Source organism: Phoca vitulina, unplaced genomic scaffold (assembly GCF_004348235.1).
Source record: "Phoca vitulina isolate PV1807 unplaced genomic scaffold, GSC_HSeal_1.0 scaffold38, whole genome shotgun sequence".
Lineage (NCBI taxonomy): Eukaryota > Metazoa > Chordata > Mammalia > Carnivora > Phocidae > Phoca > Phoca vitulina.
The window spans coordinates 983328-1006866 of NW_022589741.1; the positions used below are offsets into that span (position 1 = coordinate 983328).

The 23539-nt window shown below is 49.1% G+C and overlaps 1 protein-coding gene across 1 annotated transcript; it reads right to left on the reverse strand.

Moving 5' to 3' along the window:
- Positions 1–1903: 1903 nt before the first annotated feature.
- MMP8 (matrix metallopeptidase 8) lies at positions 1904–11707 on the reverse strand. The gene is made up of 10 exons (XM_032427913.1): positions 11527–11707; positions 9714–9958; positions 8918–9066; positions 8705–8830; positions 6235–6396; positions 5755–5872; positions 4906–5039; positions 4213–4366; positions 3401–3504; positions 1904–3237 (listed from the first exon to the last, which is right to left on the reverse strand). Exons 1-10 carry the CDS (start codon positions 11662–11664, stop codon positions 3134–3136), a joined length of 1434 nt encoding a protein of 477 aa, XP_032283804.1. The 5' UTR covers positions 11665–11707; the 3' UTR covers positions 1904–3133.
- Positions 11708–23539: the final 11832 nt, after the last annotated feature.

The window sequence follows — 23539 nt, forward strand, 5'->3', positions numbered from 1 at the left end:
GAGAGCTGACTGGAAGCCCTATGAGATGACCTTCACTGCAGGGAGCTGAGGTAGGTTTCAGATGTTTCGTGTGATGCTTTAGTTGGGATAAGATTTGGTTGAATAGAGAACTCAAACTAACAGATGATTCAGAAAATAAAAACTTATTTCTCCCTCACTTAAAAGAAGCACGGATAGCGTAGCCCAGGTTCATATGGCAACCCCCCATCCCCGAGGATACAGGCCGCCTCCACCTGGTTGCGCTGCTCTCTCAGTGCAATGCCTCGTGGTCTCCAGGTGGCTACTCAGGCTCTGATGGTTGTGTCTTCGTTACAGGCAGCAGGAAGGAGGACGGCAGAGAAAGCAAGCTCCCAGTCTCTTTCCAGAAGCGCACACAACACTCTGCATATGCATTTTGGCAAGAAATTAAACACTGGCCACACCTGGTCGTAAGCAAGACCACAAAATGTATTGTTGGATGTATTACGACCTCAAATGAAATTGGGGTCTTATCGCAGCAAAGGAGTGGGGAGAAGGTGTTAACATAGGTCAGTGTCAGTATCTATAAGTCTTCTTTCCTGGGCTGTGAAATTTCTCCAGAGGAGACTTCTCCAATTTCCCATCATTTTAATCGTCCATCAGCAAAGATGTAGGAGATGCCTCTGGCATGCTTTCTGCTTTCCTCCCAAGTGTTAGCCTAGAGCCACCCTATGCACGAAGGAACGGAAGGATGAATGCCCAGCCTCCCTTCCCTTCCAGATTTCAACAGTGAAAGGTGTTGGCTAGGCTTCTCAGGAGGTTCAACTGGCACCGAGCCCCGGCTGCCCGGCGTAGAAACCTCGAGAGCGCCCTTGTCTTGGTTTTCTCCTCTACCTCACTCTGCCTGCCTCCCCACTCTTGCTTCCTGGGAACATGTCCCCAATAAAATAACTGCACCAAGGTCTGGACTTAGCCTTTGCTTTCGAAGAAATTTAACCCAAGGTAAAAAGTACTCTCATTATTTAAATTCTAAGCTTAGATTCTTGGAGCTCTTGTATTCACATAAAACTTCAGTGTAACAGCCAGAAAATACCACATATTGTCAAGAAGAGAACTTTACAAAAAGGAGTAATTTTTGAATTCTTTGTTTCACTTCACATTGCTGTTCACTTGCTAAGACTCTGCGAAATATGGTTAAAGAAATAGTATGAACTCAGTTTTCATCTCAACAACGTGTGTATATATATGAGGTTTGGGGCAAGAACCTAGCATAACTAGCAGGTGTTCTGAACCTCCCATCTTCATGCTTGTAAAAAGGGACATAAGATGTCTTAGAAAATATGATAGTCTGAAATTGACTCTCATGTTTGCACTTGTTATATTGATGCAATGAATTATTTCTATCACTCCCTTTCCCTAGCACAGTCCCTGGGACATGTAGGTGATTACGTATTGTTGAATAAATGAATGTTAGTGTATCCTAGTTTGTTTTCTTATCTTGTAAAGTAAATGGAGAAAAAATGTGCTGACATATTTGAGGGGATCTGTAAAGGAAATTGAATATTTACAAAATATTTTGTAAATGGAAACTAAAAGTTAATGTCAATGCTGACAAGAAAATAAATGGCTGCAAATATACTGAAATTTGCCATTTGTTTTCATACTTTATATGAACTATGTGGTAGCATCTTAAGAAATTAGAGATCACAAGTCAGTCATTTAATATATCTATTTTGAACTCACTTAATTTTTGAACCAGAATAAGGTACCAAATTACTAAATTATCTGTGAGATGTAAAAATGAGCTGAAAAATAGAATGTTAGTAATAAATAGATTTTAAAACTTACTTATTTAATGTGTAATAAGCTGCATTATATTCTAACAACTGCAAATATAACATTATAATGATTTTGATATTTGGATTAGCCATTATGGTCCCAGAATCCTAAAGTTCTTGACAGAAAAGAACCACTATCAAATGTATGCATCTCAGCTTAGTTTAATTTAATGAGAGTCATTGAATTTTGTGCCCAACACTGTTTGGTTTGTGCAGTAAATCCCGCTTATGGGTAGTGTGCCCTCCTGAGTATCCCTGGAAAAGAAGAAATAAGGAACAACAGTTCCAATCACTAGCCCATTTGCTTAGACTCTAAAAGGATAGAGCTGGGAGGAGACAGAAGAGAAAGTGGTACCTCCCCTTTTTGCTCCTTTTTGGGGAAGGTGACAGTAATTCTTCCTGAGGGTTCAACTTTGTCGTTTTGTGTTGACTCATTTTCTTAAGTGCAGGGGTACGGTATCCAGCTGGTAGATATCCCAGGGCTGCCATAAGGAAGCTCCACAGGCTCCAACCCAGTTTATTCTCTCCCAGGTCTGGAAGCTACAAGTCTAAAACCAAGGTGTGGGGAGGATGAAATTCTTTTCTCTGAAGGCACTAGGAAGGATCCTTCCTTGCCTCTTCCCAGCTTCTGGTGGCTGCTGGCCACGGTTGGCTTTCTACAAGCACCGTTCCCAGGTTGGTCTTCACGTGCGCATGTCCTCATCTGCTATGTGTCTGTGTTGCTTCTCTTCTTCCAAGGACACCAGTCCCTAGGTCCACCCTGCTCCAGCATAACCTCATTCTAACTAACCGCATCTTCGAAGACCCTAGTTCCAAATAGGGTATATTCATAGGTACCTAGGATTGGACTTCAACCTCTCTCTCTTGGGGGGACACAATTCAAGCCACAACATAGATCAACAATATTTTTTTTCCAAGAGTGGAAAATAGTACTACATTTTCAGTAAAGGCAAGAGGGACTGTTTACGCTGTTCCTGGTCTCTACATTTCACCAAAACCCAGTGCTGAATTGTATGTAGCAGATAAAGGAGATTTAGGTATATATAAGCATTTTGGAAGTCAGGTAAGCAAGTAACGAAATAGTGAATACTGAAGTGACAGGGAAGGCTTCATCTCCTCCCTTGAGATGGAATCCATAGGCACTCAATCAGCCCTGGAGACAACAGGATACTCCAAATGTATTTCCACTGAAGGGAGATCCAATGAGGACAGTGATAGCAAACAGCATTACTCATTGTCGAGAGAAGTATAAATAGGACCCAGGAAAATGGCTACGCAAACTAGACTTTCCTTCCACATGCAGAAAATGGATGCAAATATGTGTGACTGCTTCAGCTTTATCTGCAGTTGAGCCATCGATTGCTTCTATCGATCCTAGTAACCCTGTGAGCACCAAGATCAAATGTATAATATGTCTGTCCACTGAAGAAAAGGAAGGCATCTGTAAAAAAAAAAAAAAAAAAGATAAAGTATTGAATTAGTTTGTGGATCTCAGATGTTTTCAATGGAAAAGACCCCATGCCCGTTCCAATATAACATTTAAATGCAAACACGTTATTTTAAAAATTTTAACAAATTTATTATTAGTTTTTTTTTCTACTTACGGTTCTGCTGGAAAACTGCATCAACTTTGCTTTCTATTCCTGGAAAGAGACTTGCTATGCTTTTGGGATAACCTGGTTCCATGGATTGTCTTTGGTTATCATATCTAATGAAAAAAAAAAAAGTCCCATGTTTTAAAACCAGTATAGTATAAAACGACAATGGTTTTCTTTAAATTGCATATACTTTACAAAGCGTCTTCACACATATTTTCTCATTTGGTCTTCATACTGTCTTATTTCCTGGGCCTAAGAATGGTAGACTTCTCTACCTAAGTGTACGATCCTATTTAAAAAATACCTGGGTAGCATTAACACTGAAACAGGCTTCCGATGGCTAGCACAGTGCTATTTTCCAAAAGAAGGGTTTTATTTTCTGAGGATTTCCTTAATGGGTACATAGTTAGTCTCTCTCTCTTCCTCCCTCCCCCTACCAGCACCCCCCCACCCTGAATAGTGAGGTAATAAGTCCAATGTGGGCACCACGTTTTGTAGGCTATCTGAATAGCGTTTTCTTGAGTGTGTTAGAATTCAACTCCTAACTGAGAATTAGCCTCTCTCTTTGCATCCCTTCCTGGTGCCTTATTAAGGTTTGCTGTTTCCTGATGTAGAATCCTCAATACCATTGTGAAGACTTTTTAATTTTATAAAAATGACACTTTCAAAAGCCTTGGCAACATCGATCATTTTGTGAAAAAGAATGCCTATCAGAGATCCCCTGGGTTTTTAAAAACCTTCAGATGGCTGGTTGTTAGTAGTCTGTAGACGGTAAATATGCAGATTTCAATCTCTAACTGAAACAAAGTTTGCCTTACCTCCAGATCTGGTCGTTTACAAAGAAGTAGGTTTTTCTCCTGTAGTAAACAGCTGCATCAATCGCTCGGACACTGCTTGGGAAGCCGTAGTCTGAGATTTCCCTGGGATAACCTTGCTCAATGTCATAGCCCCTCAGAGCCCAGTACCGGCAGCCTGCCAACAAACCAGGTTATACTTTAGATAAAGTCCTTCTGTTCCGATAACATAATGTGGTATCACTTCTTAGTCTTTGTGTAAATTCATCATAGAAACAATGGAACAAGAGTCTTTAAAAGACCAAGGTGGTCAAGTTCACTGGGCTGTAACAGTCTCAGTGGTTCCCCAGCACCTGCCAATAGATCTGGCTTCTCAGCCCGACAGGCAGGGCCTCACAGCTGGGGGACTTTCTCAGTCACAAGCCTTCGATGCAGAGACACTCTCACAGCCGCGGGGACTCGGAGACTGTTAGACCCGGGACGAGGGAGGAAGAACAGCATGGCTGGGAAAGCAGGGCTGAGCAGGGAAGGGTTAGCTGCTCAAGCTCATGCAGCAGTTAGGGGCAGGGACCCGACCTGACCCAGGTCTCCTGACCAAGTCCGGACAGGGTACCATGCTCTCATGGGCTCACCTCCTCTCACCCTGGAAGGGACCACAAAGAAGTCTTCCCCTCACCTCAGGGACAGCTAAAACAGGATGAAAATGTAGGCAGTTACCTTTAAATAAGAAAACGATGTCCTTGTCGGCATCCTCATAGGCCGCCTGTACACCATCGGGCAGGGACGGCCAGAACTGAGAGATGAAGCTGAGTTCGACCCTTCTCAGCTGAGGGTGTCTCCTCCATAAGAACCTAGTAGAGCACAAGGCTGTGAGTGGGCAGCCGCCCAGGATCCCGCATGAGCGCCCGCCCCACGAGCCTGCGGGGAGGTAGGATGATGTCGTGGAGGCAGTGCTGAGCTCCGTAGACAACATGCAGCGATGCTGTTCACCTGCTGGGCACTTCACAGGTTTTAGGGGACGTCCTAGGAATGACCTTCTATGATGACATTTGCCCTGTCCCCTCCGCACGCCCTGACAAGGCTCACTGTCGTTCCTACAAAACGCTGAGGATACTTAGAGTATTCCAGCAAAAGCAATACAAGTAAATCAGGCCCCGATCACACAATCACAAAGCAGCCAATGGAAGACTGAAAAATCCAACCGGTGAGATGACTTGCCCCCAGCTTATCACGTGATGGTTCCCATTTACTGGACTGAATGTGGGTGGGCGAGGATGGGGTTTCGCTGTCTGGTAAACCCCTGTGTGACGTTCCCGAGCACCTGGAGCCTGGTCAGCTACGCTATCACCCACAGCGGAATGTTTATGCGTGTTTGCATTTTTTTTTTTTTTTTAATTTTCCTGGATGTTTCAAGTTACCCAGAAAACACAATCCATTGCAATGAGATGCACAAGCACAGAATTCGAAGGAAAAGCTGAGCGGTATGTAACATGAGACTTGATTAGAATCCAGCTCTAAGTTATGCCAGTAAGTTAAGTCAAAGGAAGAAATAGTTCAGTCTTATACTTGTCTTTAAAGAACAGTATTTCTCCACGGAGGCTGGCGATGGCGTCAAACGTCAGTCTGGGGTCACAGGCTGTGGGTGTGCTCGGGCCGGTCGGTTGGACAGGGTTGTTTGAAAGACCTTAAACAACAACAACAACAACAAAGCTTTTTATAAGCTTCCATGTAGTGTGACTATTGGAGTACCTTAGACACGCCTCAGGAAAGCAAAGGGTTTTCACAAGAGAAACTCTACCAGACTACCCCACAAGGCATTAAAGTAACTGTACATTTGGCCCTCTCAAAGTTATTATTATTTTAAGTCAGAATGGTGATTTTCAGAGATCATTCCAGTTTAAGTTGTGAAGTAAAGCAATTTGAATTCTGTGCCTCCCCCCTTCCCCACCCTCTACTTAAAAATCCTAATCCCATCCCTCTTCTCGAAGAACATCCTAGACAAGCCCACGCCTCACCATGTACGCAGGGTTCTTCCGATGACCTTACCGTAGATGGTCTGAATCCCGTTGATGTCATCTTGAGGGAGGTTGTAGGTGCTGGGGTCGTGGAAAGCGTAGTTGGGATACATCAAGGCACCGGGGTCAGTGGAGTGAGCGAGCCCCAAGGAGTGGCCAAATTCATGGGCGGCAACAAGAAACAAATTGTAATCTGAAATGCAAGCGTGTGTGGTCAGTGGCTCCAAGTGGATCCAAGGGCAGAGACAATAGGATCTCAAGGAATGCAGCTTCCAAGCCAACAGAGCCTGGAGAAACTGCCCTTGCCAAGCCTGTCTTTCTCATTTTCCCTTCAGGCACCTGAAGAGAGAGGCTGGAAGCAATCAAGGTAGGAGTTGTAGGTTCAGGTTGGGGAAGCTTCTCATCAAATCTCAGAACCAAGAAATACTGCCTTTATTCTGACTCAGGTATTCCATGGATGTGGACCTGAGGCTGAGAGAAGGGATGGCAGGCCCCACAGTCCTGTGAGGCTCCGCAGCCCTCTCCAGCCTCCCAGGCCCTCAGCCCCTTCGACAGAGTTTCAGTGCATGGGCAGTTCGAGAAGAAGCCTGCTGGGCTGCCATTAGCCTTGGATGCAGATGGACCTGCTTTGCCTCCCTGCTCACCCATCAGCCAGCACCAGCTCCTCCCTGATTCCCGTTCTCAAAGTAGCTTCAAGGATTCTCTACCTTCCCCCTTGTTTGAAAGAGACAAACCCTGCCTCTTCCCCCATCTTTAACTTCTAGGAGCACAATGCCTTCCCCAGCTGGGAACCCCACTTCCAAGGCTCACATTTCTGTCAGGTACAGCCCAAGCTCCTTGGCCAAGTGCAAGAACCCCTCACTTGCCCAGCAGACACATGTGATGTGAACCCTTCGCTCCGGCTGCCCCACATACACAGTGCACACGGTGTTCCATGCCCACTTCTTAAAACTGAGTACTTTCTACATGCGGGGAAGCGTGATATGATTCAGTCCTCACAATATTTGTGTGAAGTATCGTTAGAAATATTTTTACAGTAAAGGAACTGCAAGCCCACAGAGTTTGGATATCTCGTTGGAGGTCTGGCAACTGGTAAGTGGTCGAGCTGGGGCCAAATCCAGGTTGATGGCAAGACCTGTGCTCTGACGACAGCATTCAACTTCCTACTGATAACTATCCGAGTGAAATTCTACCCGTGCTCCAAGATTTTTCTTCCTGACTGTCACATCCTTGCATTTTTGCATTCCTGAATGCATCTCAGAAAACCTCTCTGAGGGCCTGGAGCACGCTGTGCGGGGCCCTGGGGGATCTGCCATGATGCACAGTCTAGAAGGGAAGATGCACGTCAATGACGTGAATGGCACGAGAGCAGCTGAGAAAGAGAAACAAAGGCTGTTGGGATTCTGAGGAGAAAGTCCTCACTTCCAGCTGAAAGACAAGACGGGGCGGCATGGGGCAGAGCAGAGAGAGATTTTGGAAGGGGCCTGGGGGTGCAATGTGAGCAGATATAGGGAGCTTGGGAAGCACATGGGAATCTGGATCATTTAGTTCAGGTAAGAGGTGATGACCACGTGCACCAGTGGGGAAGGCAAGAGGAATTCAAAGTAGTGGAGTGTTAGTTATCCATCTTTGGGTACACACAGCTCCTAGCATAGGGACTTGGGTGGACAAAACACTCACAATATATATGTTGAGAAAATGGTGGGAGGAGCAGGTTCCAAGCAAAGATGAAAGGGTCCTTTCCTATTTTCTAAAGTGTTCTGTGGTGTACTGTTGCCCCGTGGCCTTGTGAACTACCGCGTGGTCTGCATATACCTCTCCTTATCCTCACTTCTTCCCTTCAGGGTCTGACTCTTCTCATTATCAGTCTTCTCCTGAAAGGGGTGGATTGTCCTACAGCAACAACCACTGAAAAAGAGTTCTTTGAAATGAAATAACTCGACGAAAAACATGGTGGCTGTTTTCTAAGTGGGATAGTTTTCCAAATGAACCCGATTATTTCTGGATTTCCAAAAATAAGGACATCCTCCAAACATCATTAAATTTCAGAATATTACAAAGAAACACATACCCTAAAGCAGTGGTCAGCAAACTTCTTCTGTGAAGGTTTAGATAGTAAGTATTTTAGGCTCTGTGAGCCGTGTGCTTTCCGTAGCGAGTACTCAGCTTTGCTGTTGTGCTGTGAGAACAGCCCTAGGTGATGCATGAACCAGTAAGGGTGTCCCTGTTTCAATAAAACTTTATTTATACAAACAGGACGGGGCAGGATCTAGCCACGGTCTGTAGCTTTTTGATTTCTGTCCTAGGAAAACAAGGTCAAGAGCTTTTTTAAAACCTAAATTTACTTAGCATTATGAGGTAGCAAAAATTTAAAACGATCAGCTTGTGTGAGTTTGAAATGTTGCAGTAACCTGGGTGTGTGTGTATGTATGCAGGAGGGGCTTCTGATGTGAGAAAAGCATATTCAGAGCTGCATGTTGATGCGACCTTGGTTAACTTACTGCTGGAGGTTTTGGTCCATGTTTCTTCTGCATCGAAGTGAGCGTCTCCTCCAATACCTTGGCCCGGCTGAAAGGCATGAGCGAGGATCCCATCGGGTCCATCGAATGGAGAATTGTCGCCATGATCTGAAACAAGACAGTTTGTCTCAGGTCCCTGCCGAGTCCCAGTTTAGCCAGGGAAGGCAAATCTGAGCACAACGGCTGCGAGCCTACCTCCTTGGACAAAGGTGATCTCGATGTCTGCTTCTCCCTGAGAGATCTTGGTGAAGGTCAGGGTTGACACATTGCTCCACACTTGAAAGGCTTTCTCAATAGCAGCTTCCACATCGGTCTCTGACAACTGTGTCGTGTACTTAATAATCCTTCAAAATGAGGAGACGGGAGGAGGACTTGTTATGGTTTAGAAGGGCAGGCCACCAGTGGACCACGCTTCTCCATTTGGGAGTGAGGGGTGTATGTGATGAGCTAGCCCTGGAGGGGGCCTAAGGAGGGGGGCAGGCGTCAAGGCTGCAGACAGATGTGGCCTCTGCACAGGTCCCTCCCTATCGTTAAACTCAGTTTCTTTATTCATAAGAGGAGGATCATAAAATAGTAGCCCTCTCATAGGGTGGTTGTGGGGATTAAGTACATGTCAAGTATTCAGCTCAGTACTTGGCACATCACAGTGTTGAACAAATACTGGGTATCATTAATTGTCATCATTAGGAGGCATGGAACGTGGGGCTAGTCTGTCCAGCAATGAGTGAGCCTTTTTTGGGGTCCTACATGGAGTTCACAGAGAGACAGCCTAATGTTGCCATCATCCTCTTGAGGCTGCTGGAGAAGGAGGACAAAAGCGTCAGGCTGTGAGGTGAGGAGAGCCTGTGGGGTCTTTGCTCCTTCACACCAGAGTGGCCTCTCCGGGGCAGGGACACCTGTGTCCCGTGAATCCCTCATCCTGGGACAGTGCCTGGCACGTCACAGATGCTCGACAAACACCCCTGTTGGGTTCTGGAACTCAAACTATCACCTGTAGGTCAGGTTAGTTTGTTCCCACTTGGGGTTTCCCGGGGTTAACATGAAGTCTCCACTGTCCGGCACCCCGCAGCGAGGCTTCTGCATCATCTCCAGCGTCTCGCGATCCGGCTTCCCCGTCTCGTTCAACCCAAAGAACCGCTGCATCTCTTTCAGCTTCTCAACAATCACACTAGCGCTGTTCTGCCTCGCAGACCGGAATCCTTTCTGCGGTAACTGGTAGAACTTTTCTAGGTAATCCTGGACAAAGAGACACACGTGAGGGGACCTGCTGTGTCCTTACCTTCGGCTCCCTGGGCCTTGTGCATCCTTTCTGCGCCACCGCAGACTTCTAGCAGGCTAATAACCTGATGGAGGAGCAACAACACGGATTTGGGGTCGAGTTTGAGAGAACAGGGACAATGGGTCAGAACAGCCCCTCCGTCCAGCGCTCCGGTTAGTGTTTATACATAAGAACATGTGTTTCATAAAGGATGAGGTCCAAGTCCCCATGCAAAACCCTAGTACACAGTCAGGAGACTGGCTCCTTCTTATAAAAAATAAAGAGCGCTGGTGTATATTGATTTCTTCGGGTGTTAATCGCATCGATGTGGATTCTCTTTTAATTATCTTTCCACTACTCTTGATAAGGTCTAATCATCCTCACTAAGACACGGACATGCACAGATGGAGGGAAATTGCCAAGATGACAAACTCAGGTCCCAACCATCCCTGAGGCTTCTCAAATGAGAACTGACAATTTCAGAAGAAGAACTCCAAACTGGTTTTGGGACATTGGCACCCTCATGGGCATCAGCCTTCTCCCCACCACAGCACCTCTGGAAGGGGCAGAGGTTCGGGGGGTGCTACGCCAGTTCTACGGCTTCTCTTGCCCTAAGCAGCCCGGGAACACCTGTCACCTGGCAGGTGACACAGGACAGAGCACTTTGTACTCTTACAGGCTGTGGGATTCAGAGAGGCTTGGGTTCAAATCTTAGCTCTGCCACAGATTAACTGAGTTTTTGGACACACCATTTAACGGACTTAAGATTCACTTTGGTCTCTAAGGTGGGAATAATAATACGCTGTCATAGGGTTGCAGTGAGGATGAATGAGATGCTCAGCAGGGCATCCTGGACGCAGTCAACACTCACTGAGCTCTAGCCATTAACCCCGGGGGGTTATTCCTATTACCACTGTAAGAGATATTTAAGAAAAAAGGAAAAGGATAAAACAAAAAGAACAATGCTTTCCTGAAACTGCAATGCTAAGGAAATTGTGCGTGACAAGTTTGTGACCATGTTCTCCGATGTTTCTTTAAAATTTGGCCTGACTTTCGTACAACAACGGAAAACAGCTGCTGGTTTTGCTTTATAAACATTTATAAACATGTTTGCTTATAAACAGAATCCGGTGTAGGAAATCTCATTGCGCTAGGAATTGACTTCCAGTTCCTTCTAATTGCCCGTCCTCGTGCTCTCCGGTCCACCTGAGATTTCTGGCTGCAGAGACAAGTCCCTACAGAAAGCACCAGGCGTGGAGAAACTGGGTTGTGGACAATGGCTGGGGAACGTCTTAGGTGAGTGAGAAAGAAAACCACTTAGTTTTGTAATTTAAACCATTCCTTCTCAACGGGGTCCCTGGCTGGAGGCAGCTTGGCTGCAGTGTTTCCCCAGAGTTTGAGGAGCCCAGCTAGGAACCCCCCAGATTCCTGAAGCGAGATGTTTGAGCTCAAACAGAACACACACATCATTTCAGGCTGATTTAACTAAAACGAAGAAACAAGCCACACGGACGTCACGCACCGACCTACCGGGGAGTCCGTTTACCTGAACGACTCGCGCGTTCTTCTCTTCTGGGGATGCCCCGGGGACCGGGAAGGCCTGGGCGAGCCGCGCGGAGAGCAGCAACAGCGGGGGGAGTATCCTCAGACTCAACGCGGCCTTTCCTGCCAAGGCTGCGGCCATCCTGGTGTCCTCCGGGTGGGCCCCCTCGTGGGCGTCTCTAGCTCACCGGACCGCGGCCCGGTCACTGCTCTCTCTTCTGGTCCCTTATAAAGCCGTGTCCTCAGCAGTTGCCACATCGCGACCGTGAGGCAACACAGGTTGATTACGCGCGGACGCTGTTGCAACGTTATAATGTGATTTAGTTCTCCAGGTCGGGGCGGGGGGGTGTCTTTCAACAGAAAAAAGAGTGCCAATTGCTATTCTTTGCTCTTGGGGTTTTGGGTCAGAGACTGACTCTGGCAAAGCTGTGTGGTCGAGGAGGAGGCGTGGGGGCTGACTCCTGAGGGCAACGCTCGCGCTGTCGGCGGGCGTGCTTTCCAGGCAGGGAGGCGCGGAGGCTCTGCTGCCTTAGGTCGGGTGCCGCGGGGTTCGTGGTGGCCAGCCTGGGACCGGGGAGCCCCGCGGGGCAGCTCTGTGGGCGCAGGGGCGAGCGGGCACCACGCAGGGCCCGGTGGGGGTCCCGGGGCAGCTTCTGGGGGATGCGGTTTCGGCTTCAGTGTATTAGAGAAGGCTGCAGGCTGGCTTTTCCACGGGCAGGACGAAGGGAGCAGTGCTGACGGCGATAATGATAAACAGTCCGTCGAATATTCTGTCCCGGACGTACACGCTGAACGGCCATCACCTCCTCCCGCGGCCTGGGGATGCTGGCATTCCTGCATTTTGCAGGTGAAATCAAATCCAGAGAAGTGAGAGGACTTGTGCTAAGTTGGGGGGTGCCTGGGATTCAGTCCCAAGTGAGGTGTTCAGAGACACTGAGCTGAGAGCCACCCCAGCAGGCTCTCCCCGCTGGGCGCGGCGGGCCCACGGCGGAGCCGAGGATCCAGGTCCGGCTCACAGAGGGGGACTGAGAGGGTGTGTCTGTGCCCCGGGGAAAAGGCCTCAGGAGAGGGTTTTCAGACCAGGTGGCTGCACCGGTCCGGGGCCCGGGGGCAGGTTTTAGAATCCTGTCACCTGCTCCCACTTATTCTGACTCCACGTGCATGGGATGAAGTCACTACGTGGTCTCTGCGTGTGCTCACTTGCATGTATTTATATGTTCAGCAAGGGTGGTGGTGTGTGTACAAATGCGTGCTCGACTTGTGTGATGCAGGACCTGCGTGAATATGTAAGCGATGCCTTTGAGATGCTGTGGTAAGTAGTTTGGGTCCCTCCTGGGGTCTCTCACACACTTTGTAAAAATCCAGACTGTGACGCGGGTTAGAGCGTATCTGGGCAGCAGGTTAATGTTCACCATGCAGACTCCTGCATTCCCTCGAGCGCTGGCTGCCGCCCACCATACGTCATGGTACCTGGTGACGGGTACCAGATCGCTGGAGGTAAGTTCATAGCGGTTCAGGGCGCCGGGGGGGCTCAATTGGTTAAGCGACTGCCTTCGGCTCAGGTCGTGATCCCAGGGTCCCAGGCTCGAGTCCCCTGCTTGGCGGAGAGCCTGCTTCTCCCTCTGCCTGCCATTCCCCAGCTTGTGCTCACTCGTTCTCTGTCAAATAAATAAAATCTTTTAAAAAAAATAATAGCAGTTCAGGTCAAATGCTACGGGAGTCTGGAAAAAAAAAAAAAAAAAAAAAACCAGGGGGGGGGGAGGTGCAATCAAGGAAGGCTTCATGGAGGAGGTTGACTCTGAGCTGGACCTTGAAGGGGAAATAGAATGTGGACATGCAGAGATGGGGCAATCCATTCCCTGTATGCATGTGGAAGCTCCCCACCCCCAGGTTGTCCAAGCTGCCCTGAGGTCATGATCATTGCAGCCATCCCTGGGTGCACAACTTAACCATTGCTGCGGCTTCCTCCACATTCGATCTTTAGTGAAGAAACCTTTTCTTACTGAATAAGAAGGTCTTAACATTTGTCTACCCTATGTGGAGTTATTTTAATACATTGGCTTGTTTACAAGGTTCGTAAAGGCACTGTCTTCTGAACATAATGCATGATTTAGACAAGAACCCAAAACTGGTGGTGTTTCTGTAAATGTTGTGTTAGACAGAATTGTCCAAAAAAAAAAAAATAAAAATAGAAGTACCAGATGTTCCAGTAATCCACTTCTGCGTATTCACCCAAGGAGAACAAAAACACTTATTGGAAAAGATACCTGCATCCTGATGTTTACTGCAGCGTTACTTACAGCAAGATACGGAAGCAACCCACGTGTCCATCGATAGATGGAGAAAGATGTGATACACACACAAAATGGAGTATTAGCCACGAAAAAGGAGATCTTGCCATTTGTGACAACACGGATGGACACAGAGGGTGTTATGCTAAGTGAAAGAAGTCAGAGAAAGACAAATGCCATGTGATTTTACTTTTATGTGGAATCGGAAAAAAAAATCAAAAGAACAAACAACAAAAAGAGGAACAGACTCAAATATGGGGGGCGAGGGGCCGCTGGAGGGGAGGGGGCAGGGAGAGAGAAGAAACGGGTGAAGGGGGTGAGAGGTGTGGACTCGCAGTTATAAACTAGCTCAGTCTCGGAGAGGACAAGCACAGCCTGGGAAGAGACAGGCATAGTGTAGGACCTTTGTGCGGGGACAGGTGGCGCCAGGACCCCCGCGGGGCGCACGGTTCTGTGCAGCCCTGTCCTCCAGCAGACACCAGGAGGAGGAGGTGGAGAAGGCGACCGAGGTTTGTTCTCCGAATCCTTTCTTCACGCCTGGCCACCGCGTGCCCGCATGGTGTGTGTGCCTCGCCCCTTCCGATGCTTGGAGCCCAGAGTTCCCTCAGGCCCTCTCCCCGCTGAAAACCTGCTGCGGGGAAAGGATCTTCCATCAGTCATTTACACCTTAGTGTGAATTTAGGGGCTATTTGTCTTTTGAGTCAACTTACTTGAGAGAGAAAAAAAAAAATCAAATGACTTATTAAAAATGAAGGCTTTTTTCCATATAACAGGAGTTCCAGACTGAGTAAGAAGATGGAAGAAATTAAGTTTTGGACAGAGACGATCCAAGGCAGGAACTTCCTATTTCCGTAAAGCCACGCCCTCCGGCAGCAACCTCGTCCGAGGATCTGATGTGCTATCCCACAGCAGAGATAGCAACTTGTATTTTTATAGCTCAGTTTTGCTTTTTAGGCCCAAAGAGGTGAAATGGATTGCAAGATTTAGTTTGTTTTCTCTTTAGTTAAAATAAAGTTGGCCTGGGGGGGTGGTTGGGGTCCAGCCATCTGGGATGGGCATAGGCAGCTCGCAAAGCTGTCTGGACGTGTGGACACGTGCCCGCATCTCAAAGGGGGAGTCGGAGTTCACAACGGGGACTGTGACCCAGCCGGGGAAACAGGTGCCCTGAGCCCAGGGGCATCCCCAGTGCAACACACGGCTAGTCCGACTCCTGTGAGCAAAGGGAGACCGTCCCGTGCATCGTGCATGTTTGAACTCTACTGATCAGGATGGAGGCTCACACTCTGATCAAGTTAACAGGATAATTGCTGGGGTCAGTTGTGCTGAAGGGTCAAGAATACTGCCCTTGAAATTATACTAACTGGGCTCCACTTTTTGTTCTGCCACTCCCCTACTTATGCAACTTTCAGCAACTCACCTCGGCTCTTTCGAGTCCCCCGTGACACCCTCCAACCCCGCCTGTTGGCACCTCCCTCACCGGCATCGGGAGGTCAGAGGTGCAGGGCCGAGCCCGTGTGAGCCCTCCAACCCTTGTGGGGGTGAATGTGGGGAGGCCGTGTGTCCCATTCTGTGAGTTGAGTCAGCACTGCTGAAAAGCTCTTTTCCAGAAAGAGAAATGTTCGTGGTTAAGCCACTGAGTGACGAAATCGCTTCCATGCAGTTTCTTTCTGCGTCCAGAGCTCAGTGCTGTCAGGGACCATGTGGGTGACTTAGATGCCCTTGGGGCCGAGCACAGCACAGGCGGTTCCGTTAAGCATCACAGCAATCATCGTGCCGGAAACGCTCTAGGCTGGCAGTCGGCTGGCCGGGGAGGTCAACGTGTGCACCACGCGTCTGGACCTGGTCCTAGACGTGCACTGTGTTGGCTCCCTGAGGCTTCAGAGGAACCCAAGGAAGGAGGGTTATTATCCCCATCTTGAAGGTAATGAAAATACGGTTCAGAGAGCTGATCAAATGTGCCTTCCTATCTATCGTTCCTGGTATGTCCTTTGCTCGCGCACCGAGGAGAAACTCAAAATAAGGCCATGGTTCTCCGTCTTGGCTCTTCCTCAGAATCTGTATTAAACGCAGATAAGCGGGTTCCGCTCCAGCTCCTGAGTCAGACTCTGGGGTGGGGCCCAGGCCTGTTCGATGTTGGCATCAGTGAGGGACCTCCGCGGCAAAGAGGATCGGGAATTGTAACAAGGGTTTAGAGGAAGGAACAGTCGCATCCTACTAGGGAGCCAGCAAAGCCTTGGTGGAAGGACTGGCCCTCGAGGTGCATTCTGGACGACGGGCTGAATGGTGGCATTGAGCCTGGGGTGAATGAGGGTGGGGATGGCAGAAACCCAGAGCAAAGGCGGAGAGGCTGTGCGTGGGGATTAACAAGGTTCTGAGGGCGCATCCACAGAACTTACACGGAGCCAGGCTGGACTGGCAGCTGGCGCATCGCAGACAGGGACACGCAGTCCTCGTCGGTTTCTGAGCCGAGTTCGAACCTCTGACCACAGCGTCTGGGGCAGACCCGGGTTGGGGGTGGGGTGGGGCTGTCAGGAGGACATTTCAAGGGTGCCATGGAGTTTGGGTGAAAGTTGGTGAAGATCTGGCTCGAGGGCGGCCTTAGGTCCTCGCCCAGGACGAGGAGACACACCCCTCCTTGTGCGGGGACGGATGGGGAAGAAAGGAGGCTGGGGCGGACGGGAGGCAGCTTGGAGCCTCCCCCCACGGGCTGGACACACAGCAGCTACCCCCAACTTGTGCCCCGGGGTCCACGCGGCTCCTGTCAACCATGCGGACTCAGTGGGAGCCTCTGTCTCACGGTGGCAGGTGGGAGCGGGTTCAATGGGCAGACGAAGCCAGGTGAGCGGGTGTGGGGGCGCCCACGCAGGCAGGGGGTGCCCTGAGCCGTGACCCACCTCTCCCAACCTTGTGCATCAGCTTCCGTGTGTCCGTGTCTTCCCCTCCCAGCTGGAGGGCGTTGAGAGTGGCTCGTCCGTGGCTGTCCACGAGCCAGCCTGACAGGGACGCCCGACGACAGACCAGGAACGATGGCCGTCTCCATGCCAGGCTGCTCGGTGCTCCTGGAGACAGGACGCTGCCCAGGGAATTTGCCAAAATTCTCTCCACCCCCCAACCCGTCCCCCTGGCCTGTGGCTGCGATTTCTCGTTGTTCTGGTTTCTGAGCCTTGTGTTTTCTAAATCTGCTCCCCTCCCAACGGTCGAGCCTCCCCCCCAGCAATACCGAGAGGACCTTACCTGTCCCCTCAGGCGGACAGTCTGCTGTTGCGTCCGTCCTCCCAGAGCCCTGTGAGCGCCCTGTGGTGGGTCCACGCACCTCTCGGTGTTTCGACGCCAGAACCCATCCTCGTTATACGCCACGCACCTGCTCCTCACCACGCCTGTCCCACCCGCACCGAGAAGTCCTCCGAATGATTCCTGCCCACACCGCAGGGTCCCCGCCTGACCCTGTTCTCCCTCGCCTCGGCTAACGCTTCCCAGCTTACTTTTCTTTTTAACCTGAAATAGCAGAAAAACAGCACACACACGCCCTTATGCCTGGCCAGTCCAGGGCACGAGCTTCCGATGGCGGCGCTAACAAGCTGCCACAAGCTTAGTGGCTTTGAGACAAGACAGCGTTGGTTCACGGCTCATGGTTAGATCACAGCTCATGGTTAGCTCCCGGCTCACGGTTAGATCACGGTTAGCTCACGATTCTGCGGGCTCCAGGGGAGAACCCACCTCCCTGCTGTTTCCAGCGTCCACGGCGGCCGGTGTGGCTGGGCTGCAGCCCCTTCCTCTAGCGGCAAAGCCAGCGAGGTTGGTCTCTCCGCGCGTCTCCCCACATCACGCGCGGCCCTGATTGCAGCCCACAAGGGTCTCCACGTTTAAGGACTCGTGTGATTGGATTGGGCGCACCTGGATAATCCATTCCACTCTCCCCATCTCCAGAGCCTTCACCTTCGTCGTACCTGTAAAGTCTCCTTCGCCGCATGAAGTAACGTATTCACAGACTGCAGGGAACAGGACGTGGGCATCTTGGGGCCATTATTCTGCCTCCTACAGACAGTCATTCTCAATGGGAAGGGAGGGGGTGGTCCGTAAGTGTGCGGAGTGATTGCACCTGAGGATCTGTGGGTCTGCATGTCCTATAATCCCAGGACGACCTGCACGTACTCTGCTCCTCATTCTGACTTTCAGTGCTGAGAATGTATTGCTTGAATAGTCACTCAACACCTGTTATAAGTCAGGTGTTGTCCTGAGTGCCTTTGTGAAGTCACTTTCGTGTAAATCTCCTAAGTCTAAAGCAGAAACAGGATCAGAGAGGTTAAGTGAATGATTCAAGGTCACACAGCTAACAGGTGGGTAATGTAAGAGGATTTGGGGACCCAGGTTTGGTTTTGTAACTCCAACTCTGAAGCTATTTCTGTTAAAGCTCAACAAAGTCATAGACTGGAGTTGACTTTTCACCCCAGGAGCTGCTGGTTTAAATGTTACACTGAGGTCACCCTAGGAATATTCTGAGTCTTCCTTCTCCCAGATTCCCGGGTGAGACTGCCTAGTGCTCAGGGATGGAGAAGCCTGAGGTGGCCACCTGTGGGCCCTCACAGGCGGCCACTTTCTCTTTCGCGTGTGGGGCTGAGGTCTGGAGACCTGGGCTTGAACTTTCACCCCTCAGTGCCCTTTTCTTGACCTTGGACAAGTTCCTTGGTTTCTGTGCCTCAGGTTCACGTCCCCGAGGAACCACTTACCGCTGTGAGGCCCTGAACAACTCGCTGCACGTCCTGAAGCCTCGGTTTCCCCAAGTGTCACCTGGCGGGAGCAACGTCACCCACGTCCCAGGGACGCCCAGCGCACAGCCCGCACGCGGTGCGGACCAGCAGCCTGACCGACGGCTGTGAGACTCCCTGGCAGGACAGCCGTGGGCTCTAGAGAGGCAGTTCCTAAATGATGTGCTCTTCCAAGACTTACTCTGAACATCATTTAAGAGTCTAGTAATACAGGACTACACCCTTTTCTGTGAAAAAGAGAGCAACTGCAAGCACTCAGAAGGACGACGAGTGAATGGGGTGCCCCCGACGCCCACCTCCCTCCACGGCCTCCTGGGGAGGTGACCACCGTCAGCATTTTGATGTCTCCATACAGGTGTTCTTCCAGATGAAAGCCCGTTCCTAGTTGCAGGGGAGGTGTCCGGGGCTGGTGTCCCCCAGTGTCAACTCAGGCGCCCCGAGGCTGGGCTCGCGGGCATCCAGGCCTGACCCACGTCCTGGGAGGCTGGGACCTGCCGGTGCTGAGCTGCTGCTGGGCCGGGCCGGGCGAGGCCAGGAGGGGGCGCCCGGGGTCCGCGCGGGCAGCTGTGTGGCTGGCCGGCCGCCTGAGCAGAAACCACCCTGGCCACCAGCTCGTTTAGGGAGGCTGGGCCAGGGATCCAACAAGGCAGCTTCGTGGGACAGCTGGGCATCGCACCCGGCCAGAGCTCACCGAAGTGCAGTTTACTGTAGGCGAGGACACAGAGTGAGACATTTGCCCGAGCGGCCACAGGGTTGTCCTCCTTCCGCCAAAGAGCATCTTCTTACTGTCCCCAGGCGGGTCCCAGTTTTAGAAGGTCACGGACAGGCCCCGTGTCGTTGGACGGGCTTCACGCACGGCGTGTCCCACCGCGGCTGACACCCGTCTGGAGGCCACAGGACCGCGCACAGGCACACGGCTTCTCCCTGCAGGGCAGCTTCTCAAGGAGTTCAGGGGCTGAGGGATGGCAGGTGGACCTCCTCTGCCAGGGAGGACGCTCCCCAAAGTCCAGACGCGTCACCGTTTGCTGTGGAAATAGAAGGAAAAACAGAGAACAGTTGAAGACTTGCTGACTATCCGCCGTCAACAGGAAGGGGGCCCCGTAGCACCTGCAAGAAGGCTGGTGTTTGCGCAGAGAATGGAAGGAAGGTGGTCCTGAGCCGCCAGCCGCCGTGGCCAGGACAACGGCCCTCCTGCCTGTCTCCTTGCTTCTCTCCAGTGTTGGACACAGCACCGGGCATATCCGGACAACGGCCTCCGAGGACCTTCCTGCTCAGGCCCCTCTCTTCCCTCCGTTCCTGCGCTTGGCGCCCCCCACGCAGGGGGAGCCGCACCGCCCCCTGGGTTCTCCTTGCCCCCGTGGGGCATGCCGTATCTTGGGGCCTCCACCCTGGCTAACGACCTCTGCTGGAGCACTCTTCCTCAGCCGTCCGGGTGCCCTGCCCCCGCTCCTCCCTGGGCGTCCCCCGGGCGTCCCCTCGAGGGACACCTTGTCAGTGAGCACTAACCTGACTGCTGCTGATGCTAGAGATGGGTTCCCGCCCCCTCCCCGTCACTTCATTCCCCTTAGCCTGTGCGATCCCCCATAACACTGGCATCTTCCCACGTACTTTGCTTCTAAATTGTATTTACTCTTTATCTGTCTTCCCTGAGCAGAAATGTGAACCCCATGAACACAGCTCACACTATTTTGCCAATGAATCCAAAACGCCTAAAACGGGGCATCCACATACTTGGTGGTCAAGACGTCCTTTTTCACTTAATACAATAGAGAGACTACTTAATATCATGACATTTGCTATGTGGAAAATCTGGGCGATAAAAATTGTGTACAGTGTATTTTCATATTTATAGAGGAAAACATAAGCATTAAAATATCAGAAGTGTATGACCCAAAGTGTTAATGGTGCTTATTGTCAGGTGGTAAGATTACAAAGGATTTCTGCTGTATTTTTAGAATGTTTAGGGTTTTTAAAGCAAGTGAATGTTTTAGCCCAGAAGAGCCACACGTTACCTCCACTCACAATTCACTGTCCATAACTAGTGGTCTGGCCGCAAACCACTGCCCTGGGCTAGAAAGTGTGATCCTTCTGTGTGTCCCGCAGGTGAAGACCTGGAAACACGTGGTGAAGAGTAGAAATCACAAACACCTCATGGAGAGCTAGAACCCGGCTTTATTTTCCCACATAGCATGCAAGTTTTCTCGAAGCCATTATTTGATAATCCATGTTCTTCCTTCTAATTTGTGATTCCACCTCTGTCCTACCGAGGACATGTTTCTGGACTCGTACTCGGTTCCATTAGCGTCTGTCTCTGCTTCGTTATCAGCTCCATGCCCTGGTGTCACCATGGCTCGGTGACATGGCTTCATGTCTGCTGGGACCCCCTCTGTCCTTGCTCTTTGTCAAAACTCTTAGCTCGTTGTGTGTATTAGTTCCTTCGTAAAAACTTCAAAATCAGCGTTTCAAGTTCCCTAAATAATCCCATTGGGGTTTAATTGAAGTTTCATTACATTTATAAATGAATTTGGGGGAAATTGTCATCTTTAGAGTATTAGGTCTTTCCATACATGGATACAGAGTTCAGTTTTTCTCCTTTATCTTTAATAGGGTCTGAAAACTTTATTTATTGAGGTCTTGTTCTGTTTTCGCTAGATTATTTCCTACATAGATCATAGATTTTGCTGTAGCAAGATTGTGAGTGTAGAGGAATATAAATGATTTCAAAATATGAATCAAAACATGATTTTGGTATGTTGATGTTATATTTGGAAACACTGAAATGTCTGTCCTGTCCGAAGAGTTGATTCTTTTGGGCTTTTCTAGGTAAGTGACCGAATTGTCTACCAATAATGGTAATTTGGACTCTTCCCTTTTTACCCTTTCACCTGATGTTATTTTTACCTTCTTTTTCTTTGTTATTTCTCTTGTCCTGCTTTTTGGCCAGAATTCCAGGACTGTGTGGACCAAGTATCAGTGAAGTAGGCAGGCTTCTCTTAGTTGAAGTATTAATAGGACTGTCACTAAAGCTTCCCCATATGTGCTCATAGTAGACTATACACTGTTTTCTCTGGAAGAGTTTACACAAGATTGGAATGATCTATTCCGTGAAAGGAACTTCTGACAAAACAAATGAGTAAAACTATCTAGGCCAGTGTTTCTGGGAAGATTTGTAAACCACTGTTTTTAATTGTTTTAGTAGTTATATAATGAATAAAACTTCCTTTTTCTGTTAGTTTCTATTTCATTTATATATTTTTGAGATATTACATACAGTGAAGTGTACAAACCTTACATGCATAATTCAGTGAATTTTACAGATATACCTGCTCATGTAACCCACACCTCATGAAGAACTAGAACATTTCCATCACCCTAGAAAGTTCTCTGTGCTCTTTTTCACCCAACCCTATTGCTTCCTCAGAGCCAACCACTGTTCTGATTTCTTTCCCTGTAGATTACTTTTCCTAATCATGAAGTTCATATAAATGGAATCAAGAGAATGTACCCTTTTGTGTGGAATAATGGTTTTCAGATTAATCTACGCTGTTGTGTGTACTAGTAGATCATTCACTCTCATTTTTCTATAATATTGTATTGTATGAATGTATCATTTCCAGATTTGGGCTACCATGCATAAAGCCATGAACCTTCTTAAACAAGCTTCTTATATGTTTGTATTTTCATTTAGTCCAGGAGAATGTGCAGAGGAGAGTAGGTAAAACATTTAACTTTGTGGGCAACTTCCATATCATATGAGAGGTACAAATATTCTAGCTCCTCATTTGGTGTTGTCAGTCATTAATATGAATGCATTTAGTGGTTTCATAATAATACCTTATAAGAATTTTATTTTTTTGATAACTAATGATAAGTACTTTTCTATGTGTTTATTGGCCATTTATAACTTTATGACTAGTTTGATTTAAGACTTCTGTGCATTTTTAATTGGATTATTTGTCATGTTATTATTGATTTGCAGGAACTTTTTATATATACTGGGTCAAAGTCCTTTGTCAGATATATGTATTACAAATGTTTCCATGAAACTGGCAGGTTCCCTAGCCTCTGCAGATCCTGGCTTGTTCTCTGTGAACTGGACGGAGATAGAATTGAAGCCGCTTGGGGCAGCGTGTTTGGTGAGAAAGTCTGCACAAACTGCTCTCATTTCTTATCCTCATCAGCGGGTCCTCCCCCTCAGGAACCACTCAGAAATTCTGTCTCAGGCTCTGAGCATTTCTGGGGGCTGCTATTATGTCTGATTCTCCAGGATCCGGGCTGGGGAGGACGGAAGGCTGGAGGCCTCCAATTGCTGGTCAAGCTGATGACACACCTTGTTATTGACTTCCCAGGTTTGCTGGCATCCTGCATCAGTTCTGTATTAGCTTATTAATTTTTTGAGCCCTTACTTGGTTCTTGAATTATATCAGTAAGTCAGACAAACAACACAAAACAACAATAAAGTCGAACCCAAACTATGGCCCCTTGTTCTCAGGGAGCCTCCACTGAAGAGGGCAGACAGGCGGTGAACAGCAGAGGTGATGAGGGATTATAGACCATGTTAGAAAGGTGTTAGGGGCTACGGGATAACTGCAGAGCTGTGTAGGACAATCGCAAATATGTTTATGTCTGTGTGGAGGGGAGGCGGACGTGGTAATACTGAAAGAGAAAGCCAGCGAAGGTCTCACGAAGAAGGACATCTGAGCAAAGCCGGAGAAAACGTGCAGGACGGAACCATGCAAACATCTGAGGGAACCTCAGGGAAAAGGGCTGAGGTCTGAATACATCTCACGTGCTGGAAAACAGGAAAGAAGCCACCACCGTGGAATGAAGCCACCAAGGGGGAGAATACGAGAGAAGGAGGCACAAAGGTGGCAGAGCTTGAGGGACCTTGTAGGGACCTGAGCTTTTGCAGTGTGTGAGATGGGGGTCACTGCCCTGACCTTATCCCTTGTCTCTCGCG

What these genes read in the sequence shown, in the direction of transcription:
- MMP8 (XM_032427913.1), bottom strand. Translation starts at nt 11,664, where the DNA reads ATGGCCGCAGCCTTGGCAGGAAAGGCCGCGTTGAGTCTGAGGATACTC. An exon ending in GATCACCTTTGTCCAAGGAG is followed by an intron (nt 8,831 to 8,917) that starts GTAGGCTCGCAG and finishes GTCTTGTTTCAG; the next exon opens with ATCATGGCGACAATTCTCCA. An exon ending in GTAAACGACCAGATCTGGAG is followed by an intron (nt 3,505 to 4,212) that starts GTAAGGCAAACT and finishes TTTTTTCATTAG; the next exon opens with ATATGATAACCAAAGACAAT.